This window comes from Mercenaria mercenaria, chromosome 6, assembly GCF_021730395.1.
Source record: "Mercenaria mercenaria strain notata chromosome 6, MADL_Memer_1, whole genome shotgun sequence".
Classification (NCBI taxonomy): Eukaryota; Metazoa; Mollusca; class Bivalvia; order Venerida; family Veneridae; genus Mercenaria; species Mercenaria mercenaria.
This window is the reverse complement of record NC_069366.1, coordinates 40,049,382-40,073,828: the sequence shown is the minus strand read 5'-3', so window position 1 is coordinate 40,073,828 and position 24,447 is coordinate 40,049,382. Positions and strand designations below refer to the sequence as shown.

At 36.7% G+C, this 24,447-nt stretch overlaps 1 protein-coding gene across 1 annotated transcript in view; it reads right to left on the bottom strand.

Annotated features, from left to right (window-relative positions):
* LOC123549120 (diacylglycerol O-acyltransferase 1-like) overlaps positions 1-24,447 on the bottom strand; it is a 282,902-nt gene that overhangs the window by 196,809 nt on the left and 61,646 nt on the right. The window contains exon 3 of the mRNA XM_053546772.1: positions 3,796-3,836. Coding sequence (XP_053402747.1) covers positions 3,796-3,836 — 41 coding nt within the window. The remainder of the gene's footprint in view (positions 1-3,795; positions 3,837-24,447) is intronic.

Genomic DNA, 24,447 nt, shown 5'->3' with positions numbered 1-24,447 from the left:
TGACCCAATATCAAACTCGTCCAAGATTTTATTAAGGGTAACATTCTGACCAAGTTTCATTAAGATTGGTCCAAAATTGTGACCTCTAGAGTGTTAACAGTCAAATTGTTGACGATGGACAAGGGACGGACGGACGACGGACACAGAGCGATCACAAAAGCTCACCTTTGAGCACTTTGTGCTCAGGTGAGCTAAAAGAGCGATCACAAAAGCTCACCTTTGAGCACTTTGTGCTCAGGTGAGCTAAAAAGAGATCTGCCAAATAAAAACAAGAGCACTGCAATGCAGAGCAATATACACAAAACAAAGTCATATATGACCTTTGACCCCTAAGTGTGACCTTGACCTTGAAGCAAGTCATGCGCTCTACACTTCGCCTCAGTGTGGTGAACATTTGTGCCAAGTTTCCTTGAAATCCCTCAAGCAGTTCAAGAGTTACACAGCGGATACAGCAAAGTCATATATGACCTTTCACTCCTAAGTGTGACATTGACCTTGAAGCTAGTCATCTGAAACAAGTGCTCTGCATGTCGTCTCAGTGTGGTGAACATTTGTGCCAAATTTCTTTGAAATCCTTCAAGCAGTTCAAGAGTTACAGAGCGGACACGAAACACACTCATATGACCTTTGACCCCTAAGTGTGACCTTGACCTTGAAGCTAGTCATCCGAAACAAGCGCTCTGCACGTCGTCTCCGTGTGGTGAACATTTCTTTCAAGTTTCTTTGAAATCCTTCAAGGGGTTCAAGAGATACAGAGCAGACACGAAATTGCTAACTTACGGACAGACAGACAGACACCGGGGGTATAACATAATACTCCCTTCGGGCGTATAATAATTATTAATTTGAGGTTTATTTATTCTAGTTGATATACTTTTTGAATTATAAGCATTTTCTTTTTTTTTTTTTTCTTTTTTTTTTTTTTTTTACAAACAAATCAAGGGCAGTAACTCTGCTTTACTGGGTCAAGGGGAATAATTCTATGTGTGAGCAAATGCCAGGTGCAAGTAAGAAATTATGTGAGGTTTGGTGATTCTAGCTTAAATACTTTTTTAACTATAAGCATTCTCAATCTCAAACAGACAGACGCACACACTGATGGCAAGAGATATTAATGTTTTTAATGCTTATCATGATGTCTTTGACAATATGTTGGATTGTACTTATGTACAGTTAAGGTTTAGGAGTGTATAGTCAAAATACAGAAATATTTTATAAACAAATAACAGCTTTACCAACAATCTACCTGACCATTTCATATTCTGCCATACTCTCCTGTATGATGGATACTTAAAATATTCTCAAAAAGTTGTCACCCTTTAAAAAAAGTATTTTGTAAAGAAATAAAAAACAATTGCTGAAAACCATGTTCCACCTAGCTATGTGACATTTCAGCACTGAGACTTTATAGCATATGCAACAAAATGAAGACATGTATAAGTTCTTTGAAAAAGGCAAGTGTTGCCCACTTATCATAAATTTATGTAGTCCAAGCTTTTCTGGAATTCAATGTTACTATATATCAGTAAATGACAATAGTTTAGCAGAGTTTATAAGCTGCTCAATTCTCAAGTGAAACAACCTTTTCTTTCTATGATTTGGTGTTGTGTGATACTATTTTTCTCTACATGTTAGGCTAAGCATTAATGTACCCAAGTGCTTCTTATATCAAACAAGAGGGTCATGATGACCCTGGATCGCTCACCAGAGTAATATGAGCTACATGTTTCAAATGTCAAACTGATGATTTTTAGAATTTTTTTGGAAGATTTTCTGATGTACAATCAAGTAACCCCTGGGGCGGGGCCAAGTTTACCCCGAGGGTCATGAATGGAACAAAGTTTGTAGAAGTCTACTAGGCAATGTAACATATCAAATATCTAAGATCTAGGCCTTCTGGTTTATTTTTAGCAAATTTATGAAGATTTCCCTATATACAATCAAGTAACCCCTGGGGCTGGGTAAATTTGACCCTGGGGGGTCCAGATTTGAATTTTTTTGTAGAAGTCTATTAGGCAATGCTACACATCAAATATCTAAGATCTAGGCCTTTTGGTTTATTTTTAGAAATTTTTTGAAGATTTTCCTATGTAAAATCAAGTGACCCCATGGGGCGGGGTCAATTTGATCCCGGGGGTAATGATTTGAAAATTTTTTGTAGAAGTCTACTAGGCAATGCTACACGTCAAATATCTAAGATCTAGGCCTTTTGGTTTATTTTTAGAAAATTTTTGAAGATTTTCCTATGTAAAATCAAGTGACCCCTGGGACGGGGTCAATTTTGACCCCGGGGGTCATGATTTGAACAGATTTTGTAGAGGTCCACTAGGCAATGCTACACGTGAAATATCTAAGCTGTAGGCCTTCTGGTTTATTTTTAGAAAATTTTTGAAGATTTTCCTATGTAAAATCAAGTGACCCCTGGGCCGGGGTCATGATCTGAACAGATTTTGTAGAGGTCCATTAGGCAATGCTACATGTCAAATATCTAAGCTGTAGGCCTTCTGGTTTATTTTTAGAAAAATTTGAAGATTTTTCTATGTACAATCAAGTAACCCCATTGGGCGGGGTCAATTTGATCCCGGAGGTCATGATTTGAACAAATTTTGTAGAAGTCTACTAGGCAATGCTACACGTTAAATATCTAAGATCTAGGCCTTCTGGTTTATTTTTAGAAAATTTTTGAAGATTTTCCTTTGTAAAATCAAGTGACCTCTGGGGCGGGGTCAATTTTGCCCCTGGGGGTCATGATTTGAACAAATTTTGTAGAGGTCCACTAGGCAATGCTACACGTGAAATATCTAAGCTCTAGGCCTTCTGTTTATTTTTAGAAATTTTTTGAAGATTTTCCTATGTAAAATCAAGTGACCCCTGGGCGGGGTCAATTTTGACTCCGGGGTCATGATTTGAACAACTGTAGTAGAGGTCCTCTAGGCAATGCTACATGTCAAATATCTAAGCTCTAGAGCTTCTGGTTTTTGAGAAGAAGATTTTTTAAGATTTTCCTACGTAAAATCAAGTGACCCCTAGGGCGGGGTCAATTTTGACCCCGGGGTCATGATTTGAACAAATTTGGTAGAGGTCCACTAGGCAATGCTTCACACCAAATATCTAAGCTCTAGGGCTTCTAGTTTTTGAGAAGAAGGTTTTTAAAGGTTTTCCTTTCTGTTGCCATGGCAACCAGAGTTCTGCATGGAATTCAATTCTTTGAATAATTTTTAAAGAAGAACATCCAAGGAACATCCCTATGAAGTTTCATCAAAATTGGCCTGTTGGTTTAGGAGGAGATGTTGTTTAAAGGAAAGTGTGGACGGACGGACGGACGCCGGACGGTGAGCGATCACACTAGCTCACCCTGAGCACTTTGTGCTCTGGTGAGCTAATAAAAAAAAGTATACTGAACTGATTTGGTGTTCTTTGTTTCTTAATGATACAATATGAGTTTAATAAATATTTAGAAAATCTGTTTATTTTTCTTTGTTTGCAACTAGAATAATATAAGGATCATCCTTATTTTCATCATTTTGCTACATGTTGTGAAGTTCCTTTTAAAAGAGATAATTTTCTTTGTTATCAATACAATAGCAATATTATAGCTAGCAACAGAGAAATTTTGTCCAGCTACAATATTGTTTAAATATACATCAGCGATTGACCTCCAGTTCTCATGAATGATTTATGTGCATACAATAGTTGCAGCACTTTACTTGCTATAAGATACTCACTACTGAACAATATCTATACTTTCAGTTTATAACAGGATGTTGGAATCAATATACAACAGGAAATACTTACTTGATGATGTTTTCAAGAAACAATCTAGCATTGGCCAAGGCCTGAAATGGACATAAAACAGTGTGTTTATCTGACAGGATCTACAACAAACAAGAGGGTCATGATGACCCTGGATCGCTCACCTGAGTAATATGAGCTACATGTTTCAAATGTCAAACTGATGATAAAATATTAAGAAAGTCAGTTGGTCACATTCATGGTCAATGAAATTCAGTTTTACGATTTATGTGCAAAACTGTGTATGACATCAAAATTTCAAGGCTGTATCTTAAACAAGAGGGTCATGATGACCCTGGATGGCTCACCTGAGTAATATGAGCTACATGTTTCAAATGTCAAACTGATGATTTTTAGAAATTTTTTGGAAGATTTTCCGATGTACAATTAAGTAACCCCTGGGGCAGGGCCAATTTTACCCCGGGAGTCATGATTTGAACAAAGTTTGTAGAAGTCTACAAGGCAATGTACATATCAAATATCTAAGATCTAGGCCTTCTGGTTTATTTTTAGCAAATTTATGAAGATTTCCCTATGTAAAATCAAGTGACCCCTGGGGCTCATGATTTGAACAAATTTTGTAGAGGTCCACTAGGCAATGCTACATGTCAAATATCTAAGCTCTAGGCCTTCTGGTTTATTTTTTAAAAAATTTTGAAGATTTTCCAATAGAAATCTATGTAAAATCAAGTGACCCCTGGGGCGGGGTCAATTTTGATCCCGTGGTCATGCTTTGAATAACTTTAGTAGAGGTCCACTAGGCAATGCTACATGTCAAATATCTAAGCTCTTGGGCTTCTGGTTTTTGAGAAGATTTTTTATGATTTTCCTATGTAAAATCATATGAGCCCTTGGGCGGAGTCAATTTTGACCCCGGGGTCATGATTTGAACAAACTTGGTAGAGGTCCACTAGGCAATGCTTCACACCAAATAGCTAAGCTCTAGGACTTCTGGTTTTTGAGAAGAAGATTTTTAAAGTTTTTCCTTTCAGTTGCCATGGCAACCAGAGTTCTGCATGGAATTCAATTCTTTGAACATTTTTTGTAGAGCTTCACCCAAGGAACATTCCTGTGAAGTTTGGATGAAATTGGCCTAGCAGTTTATGAGGAGATGTTGTTTAAAGTAACAGTTTACGGACGCCAGACGCCGGACGGTGAGTGATCACAATAGCTCACCACAAGGTCAAGTGACATCATATTACTTGGGGTCATCAGGTAATTATAATTAAAGTCTTGGAAATGGGATCAGATGATTTTTTAAGTATTTTTCCTATATAACTCACATAATAACTAAGTGACCCCAGGGCGGGGCCTCTTTTAACCCCAGGGGCATAATTTGAACAATTTTTGTAGAGGACTACTAGACAATGCATCATACCAAATATCAAAAGCCTAGGTCGTATGGTTTCAGACAAGAAGATTTTTAAAGCTTTTTCCTATATAAGTCTATATAATACTTGGGACCCCCACGGCAGGGCCTCTTTTCACCCAAGGGGTACAATTTGAACAATTTTTGTTGACATAAGACAATGCTACAAACCAAATATCAAAGGTCAAAGTGTTGTGATTTCAGACAAGATTTTTAAACTTTTTTTCCTATGTAAGTCTATGTAAAACTTGGGACCCCTGGGGCAGGGCCACATTTGACCCTAGGGGGATAATTTGAACAATCTTGGTAGAGGACCACTAGATGATGCTACATACCAAATATCAAAGCCCTAGGCCATGTGGTTTTGTACAAGAAGATTTTCAAAGTTTTCCCTATATAAGTCTATATAAATCATGTGACCCCCAGGGCGGGGCCATATTTGACCCTAGGGGGATGATTTGAACAATCTTGGTAGAGGACCACTAGATGATGCTACATACCAAATATCAAAGCCCTAGGCCATGTGGTTTTGTACAAGAATATTTTCAAAGTTTTCCCTATATAAGTCTATATAAACCATGTGACCCCTGGGGTGGGGCCATATTTGACCCTAGAGGGATAATTTGAATAATTTTGGTAGAGGACCACTAGATGATGCTACACACCAGATATCAAAGCCCTAGGCCCTGCGGTTTTGGACAAGAAGATTTTTAAAGTTTTTCCTTTCGGTTGCCATGGCAACCAGAGTTTTGCATGGAATTAAATTCTTTGAACAATTTTGAAAGGGGGCCATGCAAGGATCATTCCTGTGAAGTTTGGTGTAATTCTGCTTACAGGTTTTCAAGAAGAAGATTTTTTTAGAAATTGTTGACGCACGACGCACGACGGACATCAAGTGGTCACAATAGCTCACCTTGTCACTTCGTGACAGGTCAGCTGAAAATAGAGATGCTTAAAAAAGTAATGTACAACACATTATGGCATTTGTCAAACATACAACATGAACATATTCTTTTACATTTCTTTTGCACTTTCAAATGGAAGAGTAAATGTTTCTTATTCAACATGGGTAGTTGACCTGTGTGCCCTTACCACGTGACTTTGACATCATATTTTGGGTTACATGGCAAGCTAAATTGACAACAACTTCGTCGATAGAAACTTCAAAGCAATGTAAGTTCTTTAATTGTTGATCAAATTTGGCCAAATGCGCAGGCTAAGGCAAAAAGTGAAGACTATACACACAAGTAAAAGGTTTTATGAAAATTTAGCATTGTAAGACGGCAAGCAAATGTCCCTTTTTATAGAAAAATGGACCACTGTGGACACTTAGGGTGTTCTGCGTCTTACCGATTCACAGGGACTTATTTACGGTTCTGTTGGAGATCGTAGTTGGAAATAATATAGCTGAACTAATGTAAAACTGTGAAAAATGCAGATTACGCTAAGAAGGCAAGCCCGCTAATACTGCAAGCCGTTTTTTTACTTTATCGTCCGATGAGTCGCAATTCTCAGCAAACTAAAAGCAGATCACTCTACTACTTACCATAACTGCATCAATTTTCAAAGACTATAGATTATAATTTATTATACATTTAGAAATTCATGTCCCACAGTTTTTTTTGCAAGTTAACTTCTGACTTTGCCCATTTGAAAATATAAAATTTACAGACGAGCACATCAAAAATAAATCTAACCAGGTCACTATCACAGTCGAAATGCATCAATTTCTAAAAGAAGGGGATCTCATTTGAATTCAAATGAAAGCAAACAATGAAAATGCAGACTCGGTTTGATCATGTCTTTTCATAAGTAAAAATGCAATGCTGCTCAGGCCCTACAGCACCTGCTTCAACAGTATTTAATTGTAAAAACTTGGTGTTGAAATCGATGCTTCTGTAGGACCAGAAAGCACAAGACTTAAGGTAGTTCTGCACATTTCATAAAACTGAGGGTAATGAGGTAACATATTTTTTCCAGATATCGTACAATAAAGTCTGGATTCGGTATATGGAAACAAAAATAATTTTATGAATCAACAGCAACCTGGGAATAAATTTTTTAAAACGGCACAGTCATGTCTTTATAAAGATATTATTTGATTAAAAACATTTGACATGTCAGGTAATTCCAAATAATGTTTTAAAATCGGCTTGAAATATTCGGATCTCTTTATTTATTGGCAAATAGCTCAAACACAAGCACACAAACTTGTACATTTTAAATCATCATATAATAGAACATATGTTTATTTACGATTTTGGAAAGTTTCAGTAAAATCTACAACTATATAAAAAATATTTTCGAAAGTATATTCAAAATAATATTTTCCCGTAGACTCTCATTGTGAAATTTTATGCAATGTCCAAAATTTTCAAATCGGTCCGGAAAAAATCAAGTACATGACAATATCTTTTATCTGTCGTATTTTCTTAGTATATTTTGATTTTTTCGAAAACCATAGTTGATAGAAAAAAAATCTACATTGAAGACAAGATGAAGTATAGGTCGACTTCTTCCAGCTGTCAAACTATATCCATACCTGCTGTTAAGAAGAATATATTTTTATGAAATAAGAAAATCCTTGAAAAGCACTGCAAACAATGAAAACTACAGATTCTGTTAAGCTGGAACAACTAGGGTAAATGTGCACCTTTCCAAACACATCCCAAATTGTAGAACCACTTACTGAAAATGTAATACACTGTACGTATGTTTAATATGTTTCAGTGCGATGGCTTCAGCGAGCGGAAGAACCAATGCATATATGTTCTGAATGTAGGAACGCATATCAACATGGGAGGAACTATAGCACACAGCAGGACACTACTGTTTATGCATTGATACAAATGCTATTCAACCAGGCGGCTCCTACATAAGTATAGGTACAGCGTTCTTTAGTAATTTGCCCATTCAAAAATCTATATAAAGAATATATACCCAATACAAGTTTTAATTTTTTCACAATCTTTTAACACAATACAGTTGCATATAATTTTATGTTTTAAGCCACTAAAAAGTGATTATCGGGTTCCAAATGATAAAATAGAAGGCAGCTCCAATGTGTTCTTAGCACGTCAATATTTAGATAACATCTTATAAGCAAAATCTCTCTGCTGAAATTTGATTTTTTGCATACAGGCATGCTCGCAACCCCTCCCTCCCAAACACATATTTTAATGTTGATGTATTTAATTCATAGGTGCACCGTACATGGTGACACTAGATACCAAGTTTGCTTAACTCTTGGAAAGGAGTTCAGTACAAGAGACATGTAGCATAAAGCAAGGGAATGTTGAGTGATATATGTAGCGGCAAGAGTTCAGGGACGACTGACTTGAGGGAACACATAGCATGTCACTCTGAGGAAAGGAAATTTGTGTGAGATAATTTGGTGAAAAATAGCATGTTCAATCGAAAAGGAGGTGTTGATACATGAAAACAGATTGCCATATATATATTTTATTGTAGTTTTGTTTTGAATACAGTATAATTGGCATGGATATTTTGACGTTTTGCAATTATATTTTTGATCCAGATATGATTAAATAGCTCTACACATTTTATATTAACAACAGTATCTGAAGAAAACTAAAATGCATTGTAAATATAAATGATAATAGATCTACTTAAGCGTAAGAATATAAAGACGCTTGATTTGATCATGTGATAGATTCTGAAACCGACATTTGTTTTGATCATGTGACCTGTCCTAAAACCTAATAACTAGTTTCAATACGCTCCAAAAATGTGTTCTTGATTCTGTGTGAAAACAGTGACTACTAGGGAATTGCAACGCCACTGGTAAGCCGATAGATTATTGATTTTTCATTGCCGTGCCTCAACACCGTAGTGGAAGTGTATTATCGGGAAACTTTATCAGTTTGCGGCGATCAGTACCATTTATCAGTAGGCGAATCTATAAATATGCGGCAACATCCTATAGATCCCGATTTGCAATCTGTTAAAATATTTTTCCATGCAGGTGTTATTTCTAAAATAATAATTCAGAAAATACATTACTGAAATGAAATACTTTTCGCATGTCTAATCTAATAATTGGCAGTAGATTTTTTTCTCTAATTGTTTAATTCATAAAATCAACTATGAACAGATTAGGTCTACTTCTGTTTTACACCAACTATTAAGAACATTTTAAAGCTTAAAGGCATATTTATGTACTTGGTCGGACCGTCCTAATTTGTGATTGTATTTAGTTTTTGGGATCTCTATAAATGAGCAAAATTTCAAGAAACTCAGTTTGTTAGAATTTCAAGGGTAAGAAAACTGTAGAAATGTCTTTAATTAATGTGAAGCTTTTTATAGATATTTTGTTCTTCGTATGAATGTTATTTCTTTTTGAAAACTATGATTGTTAAAATGCTTATAAGGTATTTTGAAAAATGCATTAAGGATTCATTTTGTGTCAGCCAGATGATTGATCCATGTCAAAAATCAAGGTATATAACAAATATTTCACGAGTTATTCACTCTCTTTACTTAGAATTTCAGGTTAAAGTTTTGATGCACTTTCGCTCTATTATTACTGAATGGATTTGGTTCCTACATAAAATCGTTGTTCAACATCATCACCCACATCATATGACACAAAGTGCATAACTCTGATACAATTATTTTATGAATTATTCCCCCGTTTTACTTAGAATTTTAGGTGTTAAAGTTTTGATGCACTTTCACTCTATCTCTGTCATTAATGAATGGATTTGATTCAAACATAAAACAACTGTTCAGCATCATCACCCACATCATATGACACAAGGTGCTTAACTCTGGCACCAATTTTTTCATGAATTATGCCACCTTTATTGCACCAATATTTTATTAATTATGCCCCCATTTTGCTTAGTGTTATAATTACATAGAGTTCTGACACACTTTATCTTTAGCTCTCTTATTAATATTTTTGACACAGACTCTTTGAAAGCTATTGTGCAATATCTTCATCCACCATTGGAGTCATTAAACACTCAATAGTGTCTCCTGTGACAGCTCTTGTTGATGAGCCTGCTGGCGGTGAGCTTGACGTAGTTGTCACAATAGCGGTCTGGTGTGTGTACATCTGTGCATGCATCTGTCTGAGTTTATTAGGGCTGTAACTTATCCATTGATCATGAGATTCTTAAATAACTTGCCTTAATGATATTATGTGTCAGATGCAAGAACCAAGTTGGTAGCTTAAAGGTCAAGATAATTCATTGAAGTCAAGTGTCAATTCTCTGTGCTGTTTTGCTTGTCTTGGCCATAATCAGCCATGTATTGAGAGATTCTTAAATACTTTTGCACACATGTTTGCCTCAATAAGATGATGTGTCATGTGCAACAACACCATTTGTATCATTTTCACAGCTTTTTTATATTTTGGGCTTGCATATTACTTTGAAAAATGGAACTTTTAATATGCCTGTTTTTTGTTAGACTGTCAAGAACACATGATGTCAAGACATAGAGTGCAGACAGAAGTATTGAAGAAATTGAAATATATTGTTTAGCTTTATCTTTTTCATTTTATCAAACCTGGCAATGAAAGGTTTTTGTTTGTTGATGAACAATTGATATTAAACAAGACTAGATTTTTTTATCTTACCCTTTGAACAAAACATAAAAGTGTATAGAACACAAAGTTAATACATTTATTGAAACAATAACTTGTTTCTGTTTATTGTTATTCACTGTAAAAGTTGTGACCACTCCATTTCTTGCCACACACCAGTGCATTACACAATGCCTGTATGTACTTCCCTGACATGAATAGGTTACATCAAGTCTTGAAACTGCAAAGCACTGCCCCCATCAGTCCTCTCAGTACTTTGATTGATTAATGTAATCGGGCTATTGTAGAACTGATCAGTGAATTTTAGGAATTGCAACATGCCAACTATTACTGGGATTCTTAAAATGCGCAGGACAAGTCAGGAATGGTCCATATTTTCATATTAAGTGTTGTATTTATATAGATTTGTTTTCCATCTAGTCTTCTTTCCTTGATGTTTGAAACCCCCAAATTAACAAATGACTTGTATGGATGTTGATTTTATTGGCACAAAACATGAAGAACGTAAGCTTTTATCAGTTTCAGTTGCACTTGATATATTTAATAAACAAGAGGGTCATTGACCCTAAAGCGCTCACCTGTGTACAAGGCTTCAAGTGTGTTTATGTAACATACTGGTTCAAGTACAAAGTTAGATTTCTTCTATGTTAGCCTAATAAAAGTATATTATATACATGTCACACACATTTTTGAACTTACGGCAATAATTTGAACAATTATGGTAGACAATGCTGATATCACACATCAAATATCAAGACTCTACCTATTAATAATTCAGAGAAGAAGATTTTCAAAGTTTCTTATATATAAGCCTACAGTAAGTACATGTCACGCACTGGGGCATGGACATTTTTTACCTTAGGGCAATAATTTGGACAATTACGGTAGAGAGTCACACCCTTATATCGCATGCCAAATACACTCCGGGAGAACTACGTTCCAACGTAAGTCATGTCTCAACGATATAATGTGACATATCTCAACGATTTCTGGTTACGGTATCGCTCAATGTGACACGGCTTATATTATTTTCATATATAGCAATTACTTTTATGATATTTACTTATGTCTTGACTTGAACATGTATTCAGATTCTAGAAGTAATCGCATAAATTTATCAAAACATTCGAATTTCAAAAACAGTTGTCTGTTATTTAGAAAATAGAATCATTTTGCTATTTTCCAGAATAAAACAAATATACTACATTTTTCAACAGCAATTCTTACTGACAGTCAACGATCGATTAAAGGCAATACCAGTTATAATCTTAGAAATATATTACTGCAACTGCTTTATCATAAACAGACAATATTTATTTATTAATAATATCATGTTCCTCATTCTAACCGATGATGTTACTAACTCTAAACGCGACATAGGTAAGCGTTGCTGACACTCATCGAAGTCTTGCGGCTAAACATTACTTATATTCGAGTGAAATGTACCAGCAAGTCTGTGACTGAATATCAGATTTTGTTCAAAGTATGTACATATGTACTAGTATTTTTTTATCCGTTTCTTTTATTATCATTTGACGGTTTCCCCAAGATATCTTACTAGCAATATGTACGGGGTAGCCGCGGAGTTGGCTTATACTATTGCATGCGCACACCTTAATTATTATTAAGTCTGTAAAACGATTCTTTTGAAGCACAGGACGCAACTGAGAAACCTGAAGTAAGCATGCAATCGTAGGTTATTAGATTTGTATCTAGGTATATGCACGCGTTCTGCAGCGGAAATAGAGAAATACTGCGCGAAAAGGCATTGAGTACATACGTTTTTGGTTCTTAAGGTTTGCTTTTTATATTTTTATACACGAGCATTTTTGTGTTTTACATGTCATGCCTTTCTGTTTCCATTACGTGTGTAAGAGATTCACCTGGAGGGGATTACTTTTATTTACACTGTCCCGTGTCTTTGGAACACGGTAAGGGTAAGAGTGAGGTTGGGTGCGCACCATAAACCGGTTTAAGCTCCCCAGTGGTGTTTTTGCCACTGACCGTTCCAAGGCGGTGCCCCACTGTGTTCCATTGTTTGTTCGTGTTGTCCTTATTCATTATATCAACGATAAAAAAGTTGTTCTTTAACCCAAGTGGAACTGAAAATGTCCTAGTTAAAAAACTTAAAAACATGACGACATCCATGAAACTGACGTCACAATTGACGACACGCACCCAAAATAAAACTAAAACGTCGATATTTATAGGTTATTGACTTTGCATGTGGATATAATGCACTTGTTCTGCAGCAGTAATATTGCGCAACCTTAGGAGCGAAAGAACGAGTGCATATATCCACATACAAAGTTGATAACGTTTTTATTACATACCTACTATCAAGTAATGACTTTATGTCTAAATTTTCTTTCTGGTACGAAAACAGGAAAAACACGAGAAGAATTTCTCCGAAAATCTAATAAACAAATCAAGCTGACGCGTATTCATATTTCCACAAGTTGAAAAATCAAATAGATGTCGCAACGTGCGCATGGACGTCATGGACATCACGCGATTCTTGTCATTTAAACGTTTAGAAAACATTACTCTCCGATATGAAAGCGTTGTCCGCAATAACATATGTACAGTTTAATATATGGGAGAGTGGTGCCTTTGAGTAATAATGGCCCTGCCAAGGTGATAATAGCTCGAGGGCTATTATTTGTTTTTAGGGCCATTATCACTCAAAGACACCGTTCTCCCATCTATTTACCTGTTTATTACACGTGTATATAATCGTTTAAGAAGAGTTTAACGTGCATTTTTCATTTGTTCAAGCATTTACTGGGGTTTTTCAGTTTCTATACCATTTGGATAAGGGGCTACATGTTGTATAAAATCAAATGCCTTGATAGTTGTACTTTCTTACATAAAGCATAATTTAGGGTTGAAAAGAAAATCATATCATAAAGAATTGCTATGAAGTTAATATACGACTGGGTTGTGCTTTCTTGCCATAATGGCACGTCTAGTGTTATAATCACACAAGGGCTTTATTTCGAGGACTATTATTAAACTAGGTGTGCCATTGCGGCTAGAAGGCACAACCAGCCGTTTATTGACTTTTGATCATATACATTCACTTCATATTTATTTTGGTATTTTCATTTTATATATTTTCCAAACACCTAAAAGAATTATTTGTTTTGCTTTTTTATCAACAATGCCATCAATATTTGACAATCGATCTGATTCAGCGACCTTTCGATCGCCATAAATAATGTTGCTTCATGACGTCAACATCAAAACGCGCTGACTTTCTGGTTACCCGGGGCCGTTATGGTTATGGCGCCAGAGGCGCACTGCGCCATTATGGATACATAAACAGAAGCCGTAATGACCGTTTTAAACGGCTTTTTGTTACTATTTATAGTAACATATATAATAAGGAAAAATATTGCACGATCGCAGTCCATTGAAACTCAATTGAAATAATTTTAGATACGTAATAAGGAAAAATACACCTGACTGGCCTTTCCGTCGACATTACCAATGCCTGCAAAACCCATCTGGCACCCCATGCGATGGCTCTCGTGCTGGGTATGACAACTTGTGCTGCTTTGATATTATATGGTATTGTATATGTGAACTTAGACATTATCATGTACCTTGAGACCTTCTCTTCGTCCTATTTACATGTAGTATTTTTGTTGGTCTGAAATACGTTCATAATACGATAAAACTAAAGTGGAACTTTGTTATTGTGCTTCACTTGAATGTAATGACGTCACTTCGGCTTACGGACGTTCATTTCCCGCGCTGTGGGTGCATGCTCTGCCATAAGAATGAGTACTGCAAATGAAGTGTTTCTAATTGCTTTTAAATTTCTGTTGTTATTTGTAAAATACGGCATGCAACAAAAATGATCTGTCAGAATGAAACGGTAATTTGTATGCGATATGCAAGAAAAAATCCAGTTATGTGTTTACGAACTCGACAGAAATATCCGTCCTGAGGGCACTTGCGCCTGGTCCTTTGGGATCATGGAGTCCATTCAACACATATATAATAGAGTTCCGCTTAAGCCGGTGTTAGGGGGCGTAAGCGGTGTTGCACATTTTATTATCTCTTATAAACAGACTCAATCAAACCGAGTCTGCTATTATTCTTCTTGGTTGCATTCTTTGCTTCCAAAGTATCTTTTTACAGATTTTATTAACTATCACAACAGCAATCTTTAAGTGCCGTGTGGCGGCGGCTGTAAAAAGTCTCCCCGTACTTAGATTCAATGTTGTTATATTTTCTGGTCCTTTGGGATCATGGAGTCCATTCAACACATATATAATAGAGTTCCGCTTAAGCCGGTGCTAGGGGGCGTGAGAGGTGTTGCACATTTCATTACCTCTCATGAACAGACTCAATCAAACCGAGTCTGCTATTATTCTTCTTGGTTGCATTCTTTGCTTCCAAAGGATCTTTTTACAGATTTTATTATATGGTTACGAGTTATGACGTATCAGGTTCCTAATACATTTGCACGACGTAATAATAATTATTATATGCGGATAAAATGAGCAATACGCCTGCACATGGTGTCGAAAACATTTGTTACGAAATAGCTAATTTATGTGGAAAGTTCTTGGAGTAATGCTTTACTATCCTACAGTATTGATTATCGGCGTACGCATGTACGTACTATCTAATAAGTGTAATTTTCTACAAGTTCAAATGGTAATTATGATGCTGAGACTTTGCAACACTGTATGTGAGACGTTGTCACATAATGTATGTTATCGTTGCGGCCTTGCAACATTTATGTAGCTTACATAAGTGTATTTGTAACTAGTTCGTTGTATCTTGCAAAATGCTACAAATAGCTAATATATCTTCTACACATCAAACTTATCTTTTCAGTTATGAAAACGTAAAATATATGCTTAATTACACATAATAAGTGAATCAACAAGGTCATTCGAAGCGATACCGTAGCTTCATCGTTGAGGTATGTAACATGATATTGATGAGACTTGACTTACGTTGGAACGTAGTTCTCCCGGAGTGAAATATCAAAGCTCTAGCGAGAAAGAATTTTAAAGTCTAATAGCTGAAAACCTATTTCTAAGCAAAAAGACCCATATGTTCAATGAACCAGAACCATTTGAACAACTTTAAAAGAGGGCTACCCAGAGATCATTTGTGTAAAGTTTCATCGAAATCAACTCAGTGGTTTTGGAGGAGATGTGTTGATGAAAAGTGACCACGCCCTCTGGTGGCCATGTTTTTTAACGAATCAAAAAATTTTGAACAGTATTTGTAGAAGGTCACACAAGGACCATTTGTGTAAAATTATTTTAAGATTGGGCTAACAGTTTTATACAAGAAGTTTCTACTATATACATATAGGAAAAAGTGACCACGCCCCCTGGTGGCCATGTAATATATGGAATAATCTGAACAATCTTGGGAAAGGGTCAAACAAGGACCATTTGTGTAAAAGTATTTTACAAGAGATCACAGAGTGATCTTGGCGCCCACCATTGAGCCATTTTTGAATGTTCCAAATTTCAAGACTAGCTCAAGGTCAAAATCAAGGTCAAAGTTCATTTCAGTACACAAAACTGTGCATGTGGTCCAAGCATGTGGTCTAAATTTGAAAGCTGTAGCTTGAGAAATGTGAAAGTATGTCACTAGATCAATTTCAAGGTCAAAGTTCATTTTGGTACACAATACTATGCATGTGCTTCAAATTTGAAGGCTGTAGCTTGAGAAATGTGAAAGTAGGTACTAGGTAAAAATCAAGGTCAAATTTCAATTCAGAACATAAAACTATCCAAGTGGTCCAAATTTGAAGCATGTAGCTTCAGAAATGTGAAAGTAGGTCATTAGGTCAATCTCAAGGTCAAAGTTCATTTCAGTACACAAAACTATGCATCTGGTCAAAATTTGAAGGCTGTAGCTTCAGAAATGTAAAAGTAGGTTACTAGGTCAAAATCAAGGTCAAATTTCATTTCTGAACACAAAACTATGCATGTGGTCCAAATTTGAAGCCTGTACCTTCAAAAATGCGAAAGTAGGTCACTAGGTCAATGTCAAGGTCAAAGTTTGTTTCGGTACACAAACCTATGCATATGGTCCAAATTTGAAAGCTGTAGCTACAGAAATGTGAAAGTGGGTCACTAGGTCAAGATCAAGGTCAACTCATGTCAAGGTTCATCTTGCCACTCAAAACTATACATGTGGTCCAAATTTGAATGTTGTAGGTTATGGACAAGAAGATTTTAAAAGTTTTTCCCTATATAAGTCTATATGAACCATGTGACCCCCGGGGCCGGGCCATATTTGACCCTAGGGGGATAATTTGAACGAACTTGGTAGAGAACCACAAGGTGATGCTACATTACAAATATCAAAGTTCTAGGCTTTGTGGTTTGGACAAGAGGTTTTTCAAAGTTTTTCCCTATATAAGTCTATGTAAAAGATGTGACCCCCAGGGCAGGGTTATATTTGATCCTAGGGAAATAATTTGAACAATCTTAATAGAGGACCACTAGATGATGTCACATACAAAATATCAAAGGCCTAGGCCCTGTGGTTTTGGACAAGAAGTGTTTCAAAGTGTTTCCCTTTATAAATCAATGTAAATTATAAAAATAAACAAAGGGCCATAACTCACTCAAAAATTGTTGAACCAGTCTGATTTTCAGGGGGACACAACTAGGGTACCAATATATCATTCTGACAAAGTTTGGTCAAAATCCACCCAGTAGTTTCTGAGGAGATGCGATAACGAGAAATTGTTAACTGACGGACGGACCACGGATGCAGAGTGGTTTGAATAGCCCTAAAAATCGGGCCAGCAGTTTCACACAAGAAGATCTTTAATATTTCCGCTATATACATATATAGGGAAAAGTAACCACGCCCTCTGACACCTATGTTATTTGACAAATCAAAATAATTTGAACAATCTTGGTAGAGGGTCACACAAGGACCATTTGTGTAAAATTATTTTAAAATCAGGCCAGCAGTTTCACACAAGAAGATTTTTAAAATTTCTACTATATACATATAGGAAAAAGTGACCAAGCCCCCTGGCAGCCATGTTTTTTGACGATTTGGTATAATTTGAACAATCTTGGTAGAAGGTCACTCAAAGACCATTTGCGTAAAATCATTCTAAAATCGGGCCAGCAGTTTCACACAAAAAGAATTTTAAAGTTTCCACTATATACATATCGGGAAAAGTGACCATGCAGGCTCTGGCAGCCATGTTTTCTGATGAATCAAAATAGTTTGAACAATCTTAGTAGAGGGTCACACAAAGACCATTTGTGTAAAATTATTCTAAAATTGGACAAGCAGTTTCATGCAAGAAGATTTTTAAAGTTTCCTCTATATACATATAGGGAAAAGTGACCACGACCTCTGGTGGCCATGTTTTTTGACGAATTGGTATAATTTGAACAATATTGGTAGAGGGTAGCACAGAGCTCCAGATAAGCTGCGTATTTGCGTATTTACGCAATCAAAATTGCAGAAAACCCAATTGAATTCATACAGTGTGCGTACTAAAACGCAATTAAAATTCCTAACACCCAATTCATAAAAAATCACTTGTGTATCGCATATTCCTTATTACTAGAACGTGTATGAGACTTTAACGCTAGACAACTGACTGGTTATACGTTAATGCAAAACAGGTTGCAATTTATCGGAAAAATCATAGGACCATTCAAGCGGCTGATCGGTGTTATTTGGACGCTTTGTAAACAATTTTCTTTACACCAATAAAATGTAAAAGAGGGCAGAAAAAAACACTGTTGCAACACAAACAAATTAGTGAGATATTTTGCTGTTCAACAATGACAGTTATCTCTTTGTGACGATGTAGTGTCACCGATACTGGACGACATCTTATGGGAGAGCGCATTTTGCGGTGAACACATCGTTCAGGTTATTGATGAATTGATCTCCGACTGCATTAAAAGGGAAAAAGAAAACAACAGTATGGGACAAAAGTATCTCAGAATACATTAAATGATCGGAGAAAAAAATATCTTTGGTAGTACTATGAATTAAAATACACATGTTTACATTGATTACAGGCATGTAAAAACAATTTTAAAAAGACAGTACTGTTTTAATTAATCACATTTCATTACAGTTTTAAATACATTTTTGTATTAAACATTGAAGGATGCTATTAAAGAACTTTGATGCAGTTAGTCAATCCTGGTTAATAATATATACCATGTATACTGTAAGCAAAAAATACTCAACTGTTTGTGTGAGATTGGTGAAATACCCAACTGGTTTTAGCAAATACCCAATTACTTCTGAAAAGGCCGGGTAATGATATTATTTCACCCAATTCAGATTTCCAATACCCAATTCATACAAAAAGTGATGGGTAAATACCCAATTGCACCAAAGCTTATCTGGAGCTCTGGTAGCATAAGAACCATTTGTGTGAAAATATTTCAAAATCAGACCATCGGTTCAGGAGGAGATGTCGTTTGAAGTTTTTTCTATTTTTAGCTCTGGCAGACCCTATGTGCAACCAGGCGGAACTGTTTCAACAATTTTGGTAGAGGACCACACAAGGAACATCATGGCCAAGTTCCATCAAAATCCATTCAGCGGTTTTGGAGGAGATGTCGTTTAAACACAAATGTTGACGACGGACGACTTGACGCATGGACGAAGGATCACAATACCTCACCATGAGCACTTCGTGCTCAGGTGAGCTAACAAGAGCTGTCACAGGAGACAGCGCTCAACTTTTTCGATGCTGGATAGTGAAACTGGGCACATCCATTTAGTAATAACTGAGATGTACTGAAAATGCATCAAAATTAACCTTAAATTCTAAGTATAAGGGGGCATAATTCATGAACTAGATGCCCACGGGCAACTTGTCGAGCCTGTCAGCTGTCAAAAGGACTGGGAGTTGCACACGACACTCTGTCTCATTGAGGCAAACATTTATGCCAAATAAAAAAAAGATTGCAAAAAAGTTACAATATAAGTTATTTGTAGTAACAAAAAAGGGAAGTAAATGTTAAAAAAAAAGTTTGAAGTCAATGCACCAAAATCCTTACCAGTAGAGACAGGTCAAAATACACCTCAAAATTGGATGTAACATGCATGTTGTACTACAGAAAAGTGGTCTTGATTTTTCCCTACGACCAGTAATAAAAAAAGTTACAATATAAGCTATTTATAGTAACAACAAAGGGAAGTAATTCTAGGTTCTTGCGCATGACACTCCATCTCATGATGGTGAATAATTGTGCCAAGTTACATCAAAATCCCTCTATGCATGAAGAAGAAATGCTCCGGACAAAGTCATTCTTGTATCTGACCTTTGACCTCTAAGAGTGACCTTGACCTTAGACCTAAGGGCCTGCTTTTTGCGCATGACACTCCGTCTCATGATGATGAACAATTGTGCCAAGTTACATCAAAATCCCTCCATGCATGAAGAAGAAATGCTCCGGACAAAGTCATTATTGATTTTGACCTTTGACCTCTAAGTGTGACCTTGACCTTTGAGAAAGGAACCTTGGGCTTGCGCATGACACTCTGTCTCACTGATGTTAACATTCATGCCAAATATAAACAAGATTGCTCCATGCATGTCAAAGTTATGGTCCGGACAAACAAATCCGGACGGACGCACGCACGCACTGACGCACGCACACACATACACCGAACAGCCATTTCGACAATTATGTCTTCGCTTCCGCAAGCGGGCTCGATAAAAATTGGTGCAAGAGTTATGCAACTTGTGTCATATGATGTGGGTGATAAGGTGGAACAACTGTTTTAAATTTGAATCAAATCCAAATAGTAATAACTCAGATAGAGTGAAAGTGCACCAAAACTTTAACCTGAAATTTCAAGTAAATAGGGGCATAATTCATGAAAAATTGGTGCCAGAGTTATGGACCTTGTGTCATATGATGTGGGTAATGATATGGAGCAAATATTTTAAATTTGACTCAAATCCATATAATAATAACTGAGATAGAGTGAAAGTGCACCAAAACTTTAACCTGAAATTTTAACTAACAAGAGGGCCCTGAAGGCCCTGTATCGCTCACCTGACCTATGGACCTAAAGATCATCAAGATTAACATTCTGACCAAGTTTCATTTAGATATGGTCATAAATGTGGACTCTAAAGTGCTAACTAGATTTTCCTTTGATTTGACCTGGTGACCTAGTTTTTTATTCCACATAACCCAGATTCGAACTTGACCTAAAGATCATAAAGATTAACAATCTGACCAAGTTTCATGAAGATATAATCATAAATGTGGCCTCTAGATTGTTAACAAGCTTTACATTTGATTTGTCCTGGTGACCTAGTTTTTGACCCCACCTGATCCAGATTGGAACTTGACCTTTAGATCATTAAGAATAACATTCTGACAAAGTTTCATTAAGATACGGTCATAAATGTGGCCTCTAGAGAGTTAACTATAGCTTTTCCTTTAATTTGACCTAGTGACCTAGTTTTTGACCCCACATGACCCAGATTCGAACTTGACCTAAAGATCATAAAGATTAACAATCCGACCAAGATTCATGAAGATATAGTCATAACTGTAGCCTCTAGAGTGTTAACAAGTTTTTCCTTTGATTTGTTTGACCTGGTGACCTAGTTTTTTGACCTGGTGACCTAGTTTATGATCCCACATGATCCAGATTCCAACTTACCTAGAGGTAATCAAGACAAACATTCTGATTAAGTTTCATAGAGATATAGCCATGAATGTGGCCTCTAGAGTGTTAACAAGATTTTCCTTTGATTTGACCTGGTGACCTAGTTTTTGACCCACCTGACCCAGATTGGAACTTGACCTGAAGATCCTAAAGATAAACATTCTGACCAAGTTCATTAAGATACTGTCATAAATGTGGCCTCTAGAGTGTTAACTATAGCTTTTCCTTTGATTTGACCTGGTGACCTAGTTTTTGACCCCACATGACCCAGATTCGAACTTGACCTAAAGATCATAAAGATTAACAATCCGACCAAGATTCATGAAGATATAGTCATAACTGTAGCCTCTAGAGTGTTAACAAGTTTTTCCTTTGATTTGTTTGACCTGGTGACCTAGTTTTTGAAACAACTTGACCCAGATTTGATCGTAACCTACAGATAATCAAGATTAACATTCTAACCAAGTTTCATAGAGATATTGCCATAAATGTCGCCTCTAGAGTGTTAACAAGCTTTTCCTCCGATTTGACCTGGTGACCTAGTTTTTGACCCCACCTGACCGAGATTTAAACTTCACCTATAGATCATCAAGATTAACATTCTGACCAAGTTTCATTAAGATATGGTTATAAATGTGGCCTCTAGAGTGTTAACTATCTTTTCATTTGATTTGACCTGGTGACCTAGTTTTTGACCCCACATGACCCAGATTCAAACTTGACCTAAAGATCATCAAGATTAATTTTCTGACTTAGATTCATGAAGATACATCATAAATGTAGCCTCTAGAGTGTTAACAAGTTTTTCCTTTGTTTTTTTGACCTGGTGACCTACTTTTTGAAACAACTTGACCCAGATTTGATCGTAACCTAAAGATAATCAAGATAAACATTCTGACCAAGTTTTATAGAGATATTTCCACAAATGTGGCCTCTAGAGTGTTAACAAGCTTTTCCTCTGATTTGACCTGGTGACCTAGTTTTTGACCCCACCTGAACCAGATTTAAATTTCACCTATAGATCATCAAGATTAACATTATTATTATTATTATACCAGATTTATATAGCGCCCTTTTCATGATCAATTTCACGTTCAAAGGCGCTTTACATAGTTCAAATGCAGCCACACAGGGCGCATAATTCATCCTCTACTAGTACAGACACAGAGCGATCTGACCAGACAAAGCCCCCACGACAGAGAGATCAGATACAGGCTTGTCCGGCTAACTTAGCCTAGCTTGTTGCGAATAGACAGCCTGGTTCTTTAACGTGCCCAGTGTAAAGCACTGATACACGCAAGGATTGCCTGGGTTCCTAACCAGTACACCTCTAGTTGGGTGGGAAACACTGAAAAGCGAGATTTAAACTTCACCTATAGATCATCAAGATTAACATTCTGACCAACTTTCATTAAGATATGGTCATAAATGTGGCTTCTAGTGTGTTAACTAGCTTTTCATTTGATCTGACCTGGTGACCTAGTTTTTGATCCCACCTGACCCAGATTTGAACTTGACCTAAAGATCATCAAGATTAATATTCTGAAAAAGTTTCATTAATATATGATCATAAATGTGGCCTCTAGAGTGTTATCCAACTTTTCCTTTGATTTGACCTGGTGACCTAGTTTTTGACCCCAGATGACCCAGATTCGAACTTACCCTAAAGATCATCAAGATTAACATTCTGACCAAGTTTCATAAAGATACAGTCATAAATGTGGCCTCTACAGTGTTAACAAGTGAACGAAGTATTGCCATGCAATACAAAGTCCCCTACTGGAAGGCACCTAATTAGTCCCCAACTGGCTGAAAACCAGTTTCAGGGACTATAGGAATGCGCTTTTCCGTCCGTCCTTCTGTCCGTCCACAATTTCGTGTCCGGTCCATAACTCTGTCATCCATGAAGGGATTTTAATATTACTAGGCACAAATGTTCCCCATAATGAGACGACGTGTCACGCGCAAACCCCGCACCCTTAGCTTAAAAGTCAAGGTCACAATTGGAGGTCAAAGGCTTTTTTCCTGTCCGGTCCATAACTCTGCCATCCATGAAGGGATTTTAATATTATTTAGCACAAATGTACCTCATAATAAGACGATGTGTCATGCATGACTTTCAGACCCCTAGCTCAAAGGTCAAGGTCACACTTGGCTGTCAGATGTTAACATGGCATGAACAGGGTCTGTTTCGTGTCCGGTCCATAACTCTGTCATTCATTAAGGGATTTTAATATCACTTGGCACAAATGTTCCCCATGATGACTTGTCACGCGGAAATCCTGGACCCCTGGCTCAAAGGTCAAGGTCACAATTGGAGGTCAAAGGTCAACAGGGCTTTTTTCCTGTCCGGACCATAACTCTACCATCCATGAAGGGATTTTAATATTACTTGGCACAAATGTTCCCCATGATGAGACGACGTGTCATGCACAAAACCCGGACACCTAGCTCAAAGGTCAAGGTCACAACTGGAGGTCAAATGTCAATAGGATTTTCTTCCTGTCTGGTCCAGAACTCTGTCATTCATCAAGGGATTTTAAAGTTACTTTGGTAGAAAATATGTTAAAAGCTGCAAATTTAATATGATTTAAACTTATTTGTAAATGTATGCTTTAAAGAATATGCAGAGATATGAATTTTTCATGTCTTGATATGTGCTGATGTCTGGTATTTCAACAATGAACTCTCCCATTCCCCCCCCCCCCCCCCCCCCCCTCTCTGCCCCCCCCCCCCCCCCCCACCCATCATTAGACTTACTTATGCTCCACACCACCTCATCCCACACCCTTTCTGGTTCAGAAATGATCAGATATTGGAAGATATATGCCATACGTAAGCAACTTGTTTCTTTGTGTACAGATATCCATTGCAAAGGTAGCTGGAATAAAGGTTGCTGGTATTTGTCTATCATTCTGTTTTAACAGCATAAGATGTAAATACATTTTGTTTACGAAGGTTAGATAAATGTCTGAATAGTACTGTAATTTATCTTTAGGTTTGTTGGTATACTATTATGTTTTTAATCACAGAAAAGTACTTT